At 40.2% G+C, this 16,495-nt stretch overlaps 1 protein-coding gene across 2 annotated transcripts in view; it reads left to right on the top strand.

The window, feature by feature from the left end:
* Nucleotides 1–16,495, top strand: part of gfra1a (gdnf family receptor alpha 1a) — a 72,580-nt gene that overhangs the window by 13,268 nt on the left and 42,817 nt on the right. Inside the window, exon 4 of one of the 2 annotated variants that reach the window (XM_010869856.3) lies at nucleotides 1,887–2,018. The exons of the other annotated variant lie outside the window; for it this stretch is intronic. Coding sequence (XP_010868158.1) covers nucleotides 1,887–2,018 — 132 coding nt within the window. The remainder of the gene's footprint in view (nucleotides 1–1,886; nucleotides 2,019–16,495) is intronic. 2 annotated transcript variants of the gene reach the window in all.

Raw genomic sequence — 16,495 nt, 5'->3', positions numbered from 1 at the left:
GTCTTTTTGACCGAGCTCGTCGGTTGCACTGGATCAAAAGATAATCCCTCAATTTCGGAAGCTCAAGTATACGGTTCTACATGCACAGTCTGGGGGATGTAGAGAATCTCCATGTAGTTGTTTAGACTCCTCCATTCCTGTTGGCCATCTCAAACGATGTTTGTAAGATTAGACCCCGGTGGAGGTTTTCATGTTTTTTTATATGTACTCTAAATAACACAGCACCACCTAGCTTCGTGGATATTTGTTTTCTGTTGGTCTAGCCTTCGTCTGAACTTCCATAGCTGTCCACCCATATAGGATTTAGCTACAGGTTGGAAGGGGCTTTAGCTGTTTAATGCACACATCGTTCCAGACATTACTCTCACAGCTGCAGTCTAATGGCAGAATTATGCCAACAGCCGCATTGGGTTGCAGCCTCATCCCTGCCGCTAGCTCAACGCAGCCAAACAATCATTTCGTTAAAGGTGACCAGAATGGAGTCCTCCTGAGAGGGTTCTGATTGGATATAAAGTGGGCGAGTGATTCATCATAGTTAATCAACGCTCCTGACAGCTTGAATCAGCAGGGGCGCCACATGTGCCAGCAACCTCTAATGCTTTTCTACCCAGATGCATGGACATTTTTACAATTACCCATACAGCAAACTGCCGTTTCGGTTGGACTTATGTCTTGAGTAACAGTGTTAGATTAAATTGTCGCAGACTTCATACAACATACTTTTTAAGTTTAACTATTTTGCAGAATCGGGTTTGTATGATGTTGGTTGGGATTCAGTAGATGATAATGCAAAAGCATGCTGTGTACTGTAGGATAATTTCCTTCACTGGCCTATGAGTGACCAATGTCAGATATCAGACTCAGGAATGTTAGCCCTGAAAGTAGGTAGGATCCATAGCACTCAAATCAAGTGAGAATATATACTTTGATGTTGATCTGTTTTAATGTCTGCTGCAGTTTTGTTTTCCTACTGAAAAGGGAGGTAGTGGTTTGTATCTTTAACTGTTTTAATCATGCCTGGGAATGTTAGTAGTGCTCTACACAAGGTTGCTTTGGAGTTCCTGAGGGTCTCCTGCTACGTCATTTGCTTCCAGTTGGCCTGGATTATCTATCCCCAACCTTTTGGTTATTTTATTTTCCAACAACTTGTCAGATTTAGTCAGAGCCACATCAGTCAGGACATAAGTGAGAGTATTAACAGTGGGTTTTGTTGTACGAGTTTAAAATATAGATAAAAATGAAACACTGTTACATTGATGTCTAGTTGCTATAGCTGCAACTCACACCTCGCATGTAAAATAATTAGTAGGCCAGGACCAACTTGATCTTTTGTAGTATTAGTAGTATGTTTTTACATCTGTTTTTGTGAATGCCATATACTTGGCCACTAAAAGCTGAATTGCAGGACACAGCGTATACAAACAAAGAGATCTCAATGTGGTTAAAAAGTAAGACAAAGACAACTGCAGGAGCTGAGCAACCCGATCAGGTTGACTGGGGGCTGGTGCCTCAAGCAGGACATCTTGCCATCCCTGTCTCCTCCGTGCTTTTTCACTGAGTTTGTTGTGTTTAGTGCTGCCAACCTAACCAGGATGTGTCTGTCGTCCACTAGCCGTCTCTAAGAACTATACTCCCTCAGAAACATTCTGTCTGTTGCAAGACCTCCCTTCTTTCTTCTTTTTACAATGCCAAACCTTCTACTAACAAATCTCAGCAAGCTGTATTCGTCTCTACCGTCCTTCCTTTTGCCCAACCACTGACACTCCTGGCCTGTACCCTGTGCCCTTTGACCTTCCCTTGATCCCTTTGAGTGTGGCCTGTTCTCTGGTCCAGTGCACCGTGAGCTCTATTCACTTGTGGTCCTGAATGAAGCGCGTCTCTTACAGAGGAAAGGGTGAGCAGCGACCCCTGGAGCGGCCCCAGCACCATGCCCACAGGGAGGGGTCCCCAGGGCAGGGGCCGAGCAGTGGAGGACCCGGGTAGAAACAGGAGAGCTCATCCCAATTGGGCAATTCTTGGTAATTCATTTTAAGACCTACAGTAAAATGGGTGGGAGAGAGAATGTGTGTGTGTGCGTGTGTGTGTGTGGTTGTGTGTGTGTTTGTGTGCGTGTGTGTGTGTGTGTGTGTGTGTGTGTGTGTGTGTGAAAAAGCGAGAAGGAGAAAGCCTTTTGAAATATGGGTGGATGAAGTTAAGCAGGTTGGTCAGTATTTGATTCAAATCAGTTTTATATTGCATGTTATGTTGTGATATTGCATTGCTTGGACTTGTTTGTAGTCGATTTGTAGACTGCCATGTGATCAAATTTAAATTATTCTATCCTATCATAATAGTTTTTGTAACAAAATCAATGACTACAATAACAAGTTACAGTATGCAGAGTGTGGTCAATGTCACTCAGCACTGATTAAATGAACAGTTTTCCGGGTGGTGGGTGTAACAGGGTTGTAGCGTCCTTGGAAAATATTTTTAGATCACAGAATACAGATGCATTCTGTACTGAAGCCCTGGGGAGCAGAGAGAGGGGGTAGGGAGAAGGCATTACTTCTATCAGACATTTTACATATACCTATAGTATTAAAGAGATTACACATGCATACATTTGATGTTGTCCTCTTAGTGGCTAGGATTAGGAAGGCATTAAATACACAGGGAGTTTTACTTTATTCCCCTTGAATGGCAATCAGCGTTAACACTACACCACTGGATGAAGCTACACTGAAGAGCCAAAACATTATGACCACAAACAGGTGAAGTGAACAAAGTTGATCATCCACTAACAAGGGCACATCTCAAGGTCGGGGTAGATTAGATGGTGAGCGAACAATCCATTCTTGTAGTCAATGAGTTGGATGCAGGAGAAATTGGCAGGAGTGAAGACCTGAGCGACTTCGACAAGTGCCAAATTGTTTTGACCAATTGATCACTATGACAACTGGGTCAGAGCATCTCTAAAATGGCAAGGCTTGTGGGATGCTCCCGGGTCAGCAGTGGTGGGTACCTACCGACAGTGGTCTGGGGAGGGACAAACTACAAACCGGTAACAGGGTGTTAGGGCGCCCGAGGCTCATCAATGTCTAGTCCAAAACCGACAAAAGGTCTACCGTGGCCACGCAATCACAGAACGGGTTAATGATGGTTATGAGAGGAATGTGTTATAACACACAGTACATTGCACCCTGCTGCTAATGAAGCCACGTAGCTGCAGACTGGTCAGAGTGCCCATGAAGACCCCTGTCCACCATTGACAGTGCCTACAATGGGCACACAAGCGTCACCTACCTAAACACTGTTGCAGCCCAGGTGCACCCCTCCCTGGCAGTGGTATTCCCTGATGGCAGTGGTCTCTTTCAGCCGCATAATGCCCCCAGCTACAGTACACTACACACAATGTTGGGGAATGGTTTGAGAACCACGATGAAGAGATTCAGTTGTTGCCCTGGCCTCCAAATTCCCCAGATCTCAGTCCGATTGAGCATCTGCGGGATGTGAATAGACTAACAAATCCAATCCACGGCGGCTCCACCTCGCAACTTACAGGACTTGAAGGATCTGCTGCTAAAGTCTTGGTGCCAGATACCACAGGACACCTTCAGGGGTCTCATAGAGTCCACGCCGCGGTGGGTCACCGCTGTTTTGGCGGCACGCGGAGGACCATCAGCATATTAGGCAGGTGGTCATAGTGTTTTGGCTCATCTGTGTATGTGAATACAAGGACCTATGCATGTGCGTGTGCAGACACTCATACATACCCACACACGCTCTCAGTTTTGTGCTTGCTCCCACTGTTGCTGAAGGGGGATCACATCAGTGCAGCTGAGAGACTGAATCAGGCTGAGTGTTCAGGGTGACCTGGGGGTCAAAACTCCCATTCACTCACTGTTTGAGGAGGCAAAAAGCTAGTTCATCCTCACGCTGAGCCATTGGAACACATACAGTTTACAAACAATCAGGAATGCAAACCTGCAACGAATGGATCCTATGCTTACTTACAAATGCATGACGGCGTCCCTGTTGGGGGAGCGGCATTGTGAGTTACTATGCATTCCTGCTCTGTAGTTTCACTTCCGTACAAACCTAAATCTCAAACTAAACACCTTATTCAGTGTAACACAGTGTAATGTTGTGTTGCATTGTGACCCTCCTACTTACTCTGAATGAATAATTAATTAACCTCAGCAAGCTATATAATTAACCACATTCGTGAGAGCCAGCAATATAGAGTATTGTTTTCCCTAATGCCTCTCCAGTGAAAACAGTTAGTTTCCCAGCGGTGTTTGCTGTGTTATTCCGTAGGATTTAGGGAGGGAATAAATAAGTGATGTTCCTACTGACTTAATGGAATTAAGAACACATGTCACAGATTATTAGAAACACATGTCACACTAGTTAAATGGAATCAGAGCCAGGGGTAATACAGAGAGGGATTATGATAGTCTAATAAACTATGGAAGGGGCACTAAGTGTGCTACAACCATGATTTAGTTTTGATAGGACTTGGATTCAGCAGGGAGTGTGTGAGGTTCTTTCCATGTCTCTGTGGTGTTGTCTGAATCCCTTTGCCAAGTGTGTGGAAGCCAGGACCCTCAGGGGGACATGTTCAGATTAATTAAAACTCAAATCCCCATCATATTGTTTGTCATTGTGGAAGTTAATATGAATGAGGTTTTGGGCTTTCATAAATATATTTTTTTCTTTGATATTAATCACATTAATATCACAGATTAATTATTTTAGGTACTTAGTCATTTTAAACCGAAGCTGTCTTGCTCAACAAAGTGAATGGAGAAATGGTATACTTTGGAAATATTATACATTTCACATTAAGTAATTCAGTGGACATTCTCATCCATAATTATGTGCATACATTTTCAAACGTTTTTTTAACTCGTCCCCTTTAGGTATCAAACCCACAACCCTGGCATTGTAAGTTCCATGCCCTTACCAATTAATCTCCACTGAATAGATGATAAATCAAAGTTATAATATAAGTTCATTCTGATCATCTTTCAAAAATACCTGGAAAATCAGAATAGAAGTTCTTTGAACTTTTTTTCTAAATATAATTCCATGTGTTTTATACTATTGTCATGTGCCATTATGACATGTTTTCTTGTGGAGAATATCATGTAGAACAATTTACAGATTTATTGGCTTTTTTTGACAATTCTTAGCAAATAATTTGCTTAGAAAATACTCTCACAGAGATTCCAGAATGAGTGTAAATATAGTTACAGTAATTGATGGTGTTATTTTTGTACTTTTGGGAGTTTGCATATTGTAGTTTTTCAGGGAAATGAAATTCACCTTATTAGCATAAAATAAAGCCAGAGTCCTAGCTCCGGAGAGAAACTTAGGTTCTATGTGAATATTCCAAGTAGTGCATACCAGTAGGTTTGTTACCGTTAGGCTTTCCGCTCCACTTTCCACTCTTTCATGTACTGTTTATCTCATTCCTGGCTATTTGCAATTGGTACTTAAAGACAGGATGAAAGAGCTAAACAGGTCACTGAGCCTTCCAAAAAAGCCTGCAGGACTTGGTGCCAGAAAACCAACCACGCATACATGATTTCTGCCTCCCAACAGGTGACAGAAAAAAACACTGGAAAAAAGGCCACTCCAGTTTACCTTGAAAAAGTATTATGAATTAGAGCAATGCGATCATACAGGCGGGCATGGCGGGCAGTCTCCAGGGGATTTGGGAGTGAAGTTGTGTTTTAGTCTATGGTGGTTTTTCACCTACAGTAACTTTTGAAAGGACATGGTAAGTTTTGAGCGAAAGAAAGCAGTTTTTGCCTGAGAACAAGTTTACTTCCAGCATCTACGATCATAACATCGACATTACTGACTCCTATTAATTTGATCATTAAACACCTATGTCTCCAGTTCTCTGTAGGCTCAAATGTGACAGGGGTGAGGCTACCAACAGGAAGTGGTTCTGTATGCAGACTGTGTTTTCAGGCTATTTGTAAAGTTCAAAGTAAAGTTTAAATCTTCGTCTGGCGGGGTTGTGGCTCACCAGGCCTTCACAGCTTGCACTTCATACATTATTCACATGCTCTGATTCACCCAGTTACAGGGAGGAAGTGAGGAAGAGAATAAGGGACATATTGTGTGTGCATGTGCATCGGTTTGTGTGTGCGCTTGTGTGCAGTATGAGGCTTTGGCCTTGTCCCAGACATCCTGGAAGAGTAACTGTTTGAGGCTCAGGTTGAGAATGCTGCCTTATTACTGAGCTGTGGACTGCCCCAGATGGTCCTGCTTATGTGTCTGTGGAGTTCTTCAATTGCAATGATGGATTTCATAATTCAACCAAACATGATATACAGTATAGTAATATAAAACATTTTGGTTGTGTGTATATATATATATATATATATACACAAACAACATTTTTGTTGGTTGTGCACGTAAACAATTGAAGCATGAGGCTAAATGAGGCTAACTGCTATTTCAGCACACCATCTTTCCCATCTATTCTCGATCCAGTACAGAAGTAAAAAATGCTCCCTCCACCCCCACAATACTCTTGGAAATACATGAAAAAAAACTATACACAAGATTTCAGCATGAGAACAAAATAAATTCAATAAATCTCATCAAAAGTAACATTGATGGTGACATGCGCGCACACACACACACACACACACACACACACACACACACGCACACGCACACACACCAATACACTACCAACCCTGGCCGTCTAGCTCTGTGCTACCGGGCCTTTCTGCTGACTGAGTGATGGGCAAAGCATTTCCCACAAATGGCTCCCAGTGGGCAGTGATTGCGGCGGGGTTGGTGCGTTGGCTTTTAGCAGCCGCCTCGACGGCTGCAGTTTGGCAAGGCACCACGGTGATGTTTGTGTTGCTCAGATATATTAGCTTTCAAGCACCTCATGACAGAGTAACCTGTTTAGAAGGCAGTGAATGAGAATGCAGAAGTGACTGTCTGCCTAAGTGCACGTTTGTTATTCATTTTTACAGTGCTGGGGAGGGACACATTTTAAAGCATCCTGTATAACAGGGAAATTCAGGCTTGGAAAAGTGGAGTGAGATTTGCTCTGGTGCTTTGGGAAATTTGTGAGGGCTACATTCTTAACTTTTAGATTTACATGCAAAAGGACTGGCACTAGGTCTTAACCGGGGAAGTCAAGTTTGAAATGTACTGGAAGTAAATGCGCTTAGGACTTGGGTGAACCAGTGTTGTTAGAAGTGGAAAAATATTTCAGCAATATTGTCTCACTCAATTTTGAGATTGATCGTCTTTTTATCTAGAATTCATTTACAGCAAATGCATATTGAGATTCATTAATTTATTCAAATATCCGGATTTCTAAGAATATCCATAATTTTATGCAGTGACCCAAATAGTTTTTATCTGAAATGGTCTCCTTATGAATATATGAATTTCATGTAGCGTTGGGAGTTACAGTCACTGCCAGTCATGATATGCAGGATCAAGACCAGTGGGAGTCCAACTGCTCAAGCTGTTTTCCACCGACTTGATCTCTCAGTCACAAATTAAGCTCTGTGTCTCCACAATCCACACCTCCAGTACTTGTTATTTGAGAAGAGACGGATATTTTGACACCAGCTGAAACAAACTAAACCAGGCTACTTTGTACACATCCAACCTACGACACAATAAAGGAAATCCGGTAACATGATATTAGGACTTCATTTCTATAAGTATAAATGGGGTTATCTTATTTAGAGGCCTTTGCCTTTTCTATGCTGCATCTCTGTCAAGCACAACTTAAGTAATAAATCGCTCAAAAGCCACATTTGATTTAGCAGTTTGCCCTGTGACCAATTCAGTTGGCTACACAAACGGTCCAGTACCATCTCATATGACAGTGCTTAGGGGTACATAGGTTTGTTAAGTTAATTGAAGAAGCTGGTGTGAAGAACAACAGCCGGGTCTGTTGTGTAAATGTGTCATCGGAATGGGGGAGAGACATGGCGACTGGTTGGGTTTCACTGGAGGGAAATCAAAGCATGCACCTGTTCCTGTCCTCAGGTCTCAGGCCCTGTCTACACTTGTCACCTACTCGCTATGTCTCATTTCAGAATATAAAGATCACATTGAAAAGAGAGGTTTAGTAGCATTGTGGTTTAATTAGGTTCAGAAGGTGTATAGGAAAACTTGGTGAGTGGATTTCTCAGTCTGGAAACAACTGGGCTACTGAAAATGCATACAGTGCATCCTGTAAGATGCACCTTGTAAAGCTGAAGGAAATATGTTGATAGAATGTGAGGACATTTTTGCTGGTCTCTTAAATTTTTTCCAGCTAGCTAATATTTAATATACTATGCTCTCCAGAATTATTGGCACCTGAGGAAAAGGCTGCGAGAAAAATGTAACTGTTTATTACCTTGATCTCCAAAAAGTTGAAATCTAACAGGTTAATCTAATAATACAAATTCAACTGAGTGAAAATGTTTTTTTTCTTTTGCAAATTGAGTGAAAATAAATTATTATCAGGAATGCTACAATTATTGGCAAACCTACAAAATCTTATGAACAAGTCAATTTGATGTGTACTCTGATTAAGATTGTCTTTTTTAAAGTCTGTCACACTGGCCCTATGCACTGTGAGAAAGATGGTGGCAGAAAAATGTCCAATGAACACTATTGTAGAATTGCAAATGTTGGTTACATGTAGAGGTCAACATGTCTCCAAAACTACTATTAAACAGCACTTCCTTGCCAACTAATTTAGCAGTGTTGCCAGAGGAAAGCCTGTGCTGTCTCCAAAACACAAATGTAAGTGCCTGAAGTTTAATTAATTAATTAACATAATTGGAACTTTCATTGGAACCAGGTTCTATGGTCGGATCAGACTAAAATTGAGTTTTTAGACAACAATTTTGTGCGGTTTACGTTCTAGGCGGTTTAGGTGTAAAAAGAGCCATGGTCATGCAGAAAATAATTGATATCCACTGTGAAGTATGTTGGTGGATCTGTGATGTTGTGGGTGGTGGATCTGTGATGTTGTTGTTTTACTTCCAAAAGCTATGGGAACTCTTCTTGAATACATGGAAGCATGGACTCCATCATGTATCAGAGGATTTTAGGACAAAACCTGTCTGCCTCTGCCAGGAGGATACAATTGGGTTGTCGTTGGATCTTTCAGGAGGACAACTATCCTAAGCATACCTCCAAGTGCAAACAAACATGGTTCACTGACCATAGGATCAGGCATTATCTATGGCCATCACCTTCCCCTGATGTAAATCCCATTGAACACCTGTGGGTTGAGCTGACGAGAAGAATCCACATACAAGAACCAAGGACTCTGAAAGATCTGGAGAGTTTGTGTACGTATTATCTTGGCAAAGGGAGGGTGAAAGGCCAGATCTCAGTACTAGCAAAATACTATGGGGTGATTTGAAGCAGGTCTTACATGCAAGAAAGCCCTCAAACCTGACACAGTTGAAGTAATACTTTAAAGAAAAGTTGTCAGATATTGCCTCAGTCGATGTCAGAGACGGATTGATAGTTACAAAAAATAAGGGAAAACGTGACATGTGGAAAATGGATACAACCAAACCGGTTAGACCTGTGGATGCATGATGGAATTCCTTGATCAGAGGTGTGGACTCAATTTATGATCAGAATACAAAAACTGCAATTATTGTCAAGTGTAGACAAAGCCTCAGACTATCCTACCGCTTAAGATTGCTCCGTTGTTCGAGGATTTAAGAAAGCATCTGGCAGTATTTTAACCTCATCCACATTCACGCACGCACACACACACACACACGCACACCAATGAGACTGCTTCAATTTACCTTTTCAAATCGACCAGTGTTAATACCTTGTGTACTGGAGGGAGAGATGTGGCATAGAGGACTATAGGTATACACCTTAAACTCTAGACATTCTCTACTTGTATGTGCACACACATATAACACTTTAGGACTACTCCACCAGTTTAGCACCTGACAAGTGTACTTTGTTCGACAACATATATACAGTACTACTTAGACAGTACAGTGAGGCCAACGTCTGTTTTCTAAGACAGTGGAGAGAAACAATATGCCCTCTTTAAATACAGCATGGCAAGAGTGATGAAGGAGGCAAGCCACTGTGAACAGCCCTTAGATGTCTGCACTTGCGTTTCACTACAGCAAGCAGCAAACAATCAAACAAAGCTTGGGATCGAAGCACAGCAGCGCTAGCCTGGCGGAACTGACAGACTGAGTACATAATCCTCCAGTAGCACAGTGTAGAGCGGGTGCAGCGCGGCACCCAGCCAGGAAGGCAGCCGACAGGTCGACAGGCATCACGCTGCTGCAGACGCCAAATGAAGGGAGTAAATGCATAGGTACTCCGCTTGCTCTAGAGAGCCTTCTCTTCATAATGACCGTTCAGATTGTTCCTGAGGAGAAATCATCAAAAGGTTTAATTATATTTTGGTGCTAAAATAGGTTGATATTAGATGCAGGAAATTACAATGCAGGTTATGTATGTTAAATGATTATTTGTACTATTTATATATTTATTAGTTATGTAAAGTGATGTGTTAAGCAGTGAATCAGTGGGAGTTGTTGCATTGGTAATTGCTTACAATTTGTCCATTGAAAGCAACTGGCTTTTAACATGTTCTAAAGCTACTGCATTAATAGAGTTTGCTGATTCTGTTTAGACTGACAATGTATCTAATTAGCACAGACTATGATTTGTAACTGATAATTTCATCATTGTTGAAGAATGAATACAATTATTTGATTGAGTGTTATCAGTGGACATTTTGGAACTAAAACATAGGCTCCACGGATGAGGATCTCTTTCAGTTTCAGTTTCAGCCTGTCAGTCAGAATGGTTACAGATTTAACTTACTATAGACATTATGAGAAACACTAATGGCAGACTCACATTGGAGTTTTTGATACGTCTCTATCCAGTACTGTTCTATTATAGAAATAAAATACATTTCAAAGTAGTTGGGATAAATTAAAAAAATGCTACTTCAATTTGAGGGCAGAAAAACATGCACATCTGGAAAATGATCATGCCTACTTGCTACTGCAATGCAGCAATTTTTTCTGTTTAATTAGCATTCCATTTGCATGTATGAGGTTGAATGAAGTGGTGAAGTGTCCAACCTCTGGGCGAAATGCCTTTAGCGTGCCTTCCTATAGCAGGACAGCAACATCAACAGATGATTCAGGTATTCCAAGTCTCAGTACTCTTTCCTACCCCTCGTATAAGGGCAAACAATGTTACCTTTAACGGGGCCTTATATAAGATGTTTACTGTAATACTTGCATGAAAGCAGACACAAATAATAAGTAGACATCTTTATTACAAATATTGTGTTAAACGTTGAATTCTGTATTCTGCACAGTGCCCCTTTAAACACGTTAATACGTTAAATTTGTTTAAATAACTTTTTGTCATAATTTCGGTGGTCAGATAAAATGTGTAAATGTATAAACAATCCTAACCAATAGGGTACTTTACATACTTTTTCATACCTCAACCAAGTTGACAAATGTCATTTTGACCCACATTGAAAATATAAAGGAAATGTTGGCCGAGATAATTGGTAACGGGATGTAAAAATGAAGGTTAGGTGTGTGGACTGTACAGAATGACGTTGAACATACATGTAGCATATTTGTTGTTAGCTGCATCATTGTGAGTAGGAATCCTGTTTGCAGATGAACCCACGGGTTCCCCAGAAGGGCTGTGCAACTGGCCATCACTGTCTGGGTTTGGGGGGACTAGTAATTGAATGTGGTTGCCTTGCCTCATCGTCCTCTATCAACTCGCAATTGGTGGCGGCTGAAGTTCCTGTGAGCTCACTTGAGGTAGGATGGAGAGTGCTTTGCTTCCATCTGAGAGGATTCTGGTCCACACGTACTGGTTAAGGAACCAGAATGGCCCTGGATGTGCTTCAGAACACAGAGGTCTTGACATTGACTGCAAGGAAACAGGGCCTTAGTCAGGAATTGAATATTATGCAGTTGGGGATAAAAGAAAGAAGAAAAAAACCTTGAATAATTAGATTTTTTTTTTTTATAACAGTGAAGAAGCGACTCCGGGATGTTGGCCTGTTATAAAGAATAAGCTATATCTCAGACTGGCCAATAATAAGAAAAGATTAAGATTGGCAAAAGAACACAGACACTGACCGGACAGAGGAAGAACTCTGCTTAGAAGGCCAGCATCCCGGAGTCACCTCTTCACTGTTGATGTTGAAACTGGTGTCAACTGGCATCTTCATTACTATTTAATGAAGCTGCCAGATGAGGACCTGTGAGGCATCTGCTTCTCAAACTAGACACCAATGTATTTGTCCTCTTGCTCAGTGGTGCACCAGGGCCTCCCACTCCTCTTTCTTTCCTGGTTAGAGCCAGTTTGTGCTATTCTGTGAAGGGAGTATTATGAGATCTTCAGTTTCTTGGCAATTTCTCGCATAGAATAGTCTTCATTTTTCTGAACTAGAATAGACTGACGAATTTCAGAAGGAAGTTCTTAGTTTCAGCCCATTTTGAGTCTGTAATCAAACCCACAAACGCTGACACTGAAGATACTGAACTAGTCTAAGGCCATTTTTATAGCTTTTTTAATCAGCACAACAGTTTTCAGCATTGCTAGCATAATCGCAAAAGGGTTTTCTAATGATCAATTAGACTTTTAAAATGATAAACTTGAATTAGCAAACACAACGTGCCTTTGGAACACAGGAGTGATGGTTTCTGATAATGGACCTCTGTAGGCCTATGTAGATACTCCATAACAAATCTGCCGTTTCCTGCTATAACAATCATTTATTGAATTAACAGTGTCTACAATGTGTTTCTGATCAATTTGATGTTATTTTAATGGACCAAAAGATTCTAAGTGAGTCTTTTGAACGGTAGTGTATATGGTTGTTGTGACACCCTTTTTGAGTTTCTGTGTTTGTGGGGAGAGGGGAGGGGGGAGTGCATTATTGCCGCTTGTTGATTAGAACAATATTCACAATTCCCCACATGCGAAAATGTTCCCTTAAGATACCTCATCCATTTCATCAAGATATATCACATCAGTGGTAGGATGCCTGTAGCAGCACCCAACTAGTATATGTGTAGAATATGGTAAATATTCCTGTACCCACAGAGCCTTTTTTCATTTGGAATCAGGGACATCACCAGAACTGGGCTTTTAGTACTCAAGCCAAGAATGATTTAGAGCAGCCTTTCTCCAACAATTTTCTACTAGATACTGGCAAATTATAGGCTTCTTCCTTTGGGGACTGCTTGCGTAAGATTAAATGTATTATTGTTTCTACTTCTACTTTCCTAACAGCAACAACAACAACAATAACACTTGTTTCAACATAGCCAAAACATCGTCCGTGAAACAAATTTATTTATCAGACCTAAACATATAAAAGTAAGTAAACCCACTTGAAGGGTTTAGGTCTGTGGTTTGTAGCCTTAGGGAAAAAAGAAAACAGCCACAGAATGCTAGAGGTGTTGTAGAATATATTGACATTAATTATATAATGATTCCTGTCTGTACAGAAATAAATACAAATATGAAATAAATGAAAGTATAGTAGCATACTTTAACTGTAGCAGATCAGTTGCTCCTTTTAAAAAAAAAATTTGGAATTGTGTCACATTTTATTTAATTATAATAAAATAATTGTATTAATGATTTTATTTTATTGATCGAATATGCCAATAAGGTAGCCTGGGTCAGAGTAGCTTGTAATTTTAGTGTTTTCTGTGATAAGCATGTATAAAAAATTATAATGTATGCAGTCATGTAAAATGTTCAGTGGAAATTGTGGAAATCCTTGAAATTATTCTCTCTTTTTCTCAAACACCCAAAAATTAGGATATGCGTTCAATAATATATTAAAATGCTGTTTCTCACTCTGTGTTACTGATCCAGGGTCAATGAGTTAAAGGTTTATTTCTGTCACTGCAAGATTTTGGGAGAACAACACTGTTGTAGTACTCTAGATATATTAGTTTCTTCTCTTTTGATCTTTACAGAGTAGTGGTATCAGCAAGCTTTCTTTTGTGTTTCACCTTTTCTGAGAAGCCTTCATTGATGAGGAAATTAGTGAAACGTGAGGCATGTCAACATGTCATCTTTGTGTAACTGAGCAGTTTAAGCTCAATGGACCTTGGCCACCCATCAGGCATAGAATCGTCTGTTCCTGAGCTCTCTCTCCATATCAATGACTTAAGGTTCCAGTTTAAAGTGGTCTGCTAGTAGTTTCTTTGTCTTGTGCTCTGTCATGCCAGGTTTCAGATTTAACATAATCAATTTCATCTTTGTAAATGTTATGTCTTGATTGATTCTCCAGGCTTATCTCATTTAGAAGAGAGTTTGTCTAGATTCATTACTTGCGAAATCATCAGGCATCTGTTTGAGTAATGAAAGGTCGCGTACCTTAGCTCTATATTCAATTGTGTATATTCCACGCTGTGTTTAAAGTACATTTCCATCTTCATTTCATATAAAGCTTTGTCATGTATTTTAGGGATGAGTACCCAAAATAATTATAATTGCATGATCACTAGTTGTTACTTCTCAAAAAACAAAAATCATATGTGAACCAACTCGGTTCTCAATTACTGGGTAAAAGTGCCAGATTTGTTTGTGGAAGTGCTCTCTCGCTCTGTGTTTGCCTTTATTTATTTGTGCAATGCTATTCAATAACACATGGCAATGTTTTCAGGCAGATAATTGTCTCTACCTGAAAACACTGCAGTGAATTATCCTACTGCTTTGCACTCAGCATTTTTTTATGTGCTAGAATTTGAGCAATAAATTAGTTGAAACCACCATTCCAAGTGTATATTGTGATATTTATTGATATTGAATGATATGAGAAAGAACCTTGCGATTTTTTTTATCATATCGCCCAGCCTTAACTCAACATGCAAGCACATACCTTTTACAGGCATGTGTTCATATCTGTTGATCTTCTTCTTAATTGTCCACACATAGGGATATTTGTCTAGTAAACCTGTAAAGTTGTTGAACTGATGGGCGCAATTGGACAGGCAAAACCAATGACTCCATAATTTTTTTTTGTGCTGGTAAATATAGTACTTTCAGAAAGTATTCAGACCCCCTCCCTTTCTCTGCATTTTGTTTTGTGATTAACTTAGTTTATAATTGATTATTTTTATGAAAAAAAATTATAATTGTATCTCAGACTGCTTGCTTGCGTCAAAGAATGTCTGGGTTGCCAAAGCACTCAAGTAGAATCTGGTTCTACTCGAGACGCTTGACACACTGCAAGTCCCACTTGCATTGGTTGCATTGTACCCCACATTGTACCCCACATTGTACCCCACATTGTACCCCACGAGGATCACGAAATGATAAGCAAGGGAGGATTATCTACAGATATTTACAAAACCCTTTTTTTTCTTTCTTTTCATCTGTGGATTAATCCTTGAAGGGGAGGAACGCATGATTTAGTTAGACTCCGAGTCAACAATCTACAAAAATCCAGTAAAAAAGAAGTATGCATATCAGGTAAAACAAAATGCAGCAAACTCAAAATGTGCTAGTGCTAATAATAGAAAGTAATCTCAATGTCTGTAAATGTATCATGTTTCGATCAGTCCTTAAATTTCTATCGTTGATTAACATTTGATTAAGCTATTTGATCTGAATTGCATCATCGTGCCTGGTTGGAAAGACAATATTTATTTGCGCTCAATGGTGTGTGCAGATGCATGCATGCGACCGGTCTATTCTGCATGTTAGGCCTGAATTGCAAGAGCTACATCTGGGTAAAACAAGGTATATCACATCACCTGGTTTTTTACATCCCTATAGTGAAGTATGGTAGTGTGAGCATCATGGGAGGATTGATGGATGGATGAAAGGAGCAAAATACCGTCCTTGAAGAAAACCTGATCCAGAGCTATCAGGACCTCTTGACTGGGTCAAATATTAATCTTTCAATTTCACAAAACCCAGAACATACTGCCAAGACAATGCTTGATTTGCTTGCACAAGTCTGTGATTGACCTTAAGTTGTCTAGCCAATCCCTGGACAAACCCGATTGAATATCTGTGGGGAGACCAGAACAACACAGTTCATAAAGTCATACATTTTCTTTTTATGTCTAAAATGTAATACTTATATTTTAAGATGGCTGAAATAAATCTCATAAAGACATTGGAAGAAACTGTGCAAGTTGAAGACAGAAAATGCAATGGAAGACCCAAAATGCTGTCTACCTCTGATGAACAGTATTTAAAGGTCACCCGCTTTAGGGACAATGGAAATCCAGTAAAGCCATCTGATCGAGTCATCTGATCGAAATACTTGTCTTACAAGAAATGGCCTTGTAGGATGTATTACAGCTAAGAAACTACAAGCAATGCTTGCAGAAAGGCAAAAAGCATAAAATATTGCAGCACACAAAATACCATGAAGTATGGAGAGACTACCATTGGCAGAAAATCTTACTGATTGATGAGTTCAAATTAGAAAGTGGTTTGCAAAGACACAAGT

This window comes from Esox lucius, chromosome 6, assembly GCF_011004845.1.
Source record: "Esox lucius isolate fEsoLuc1 chromosome 6, fEsoLuc1.pri, whole genome shotgun sequence".
NCBI lineage: Eukaryota > Metazoa > Chordata > Actinopteri > Esociformes > Esocidae > Esox > Esox lucius.
The sequence above is the reverse complement of the archived record's forward strand: the minus strand, read 5'-3'. Positions and strand labels throughout refer to the sequence as shown.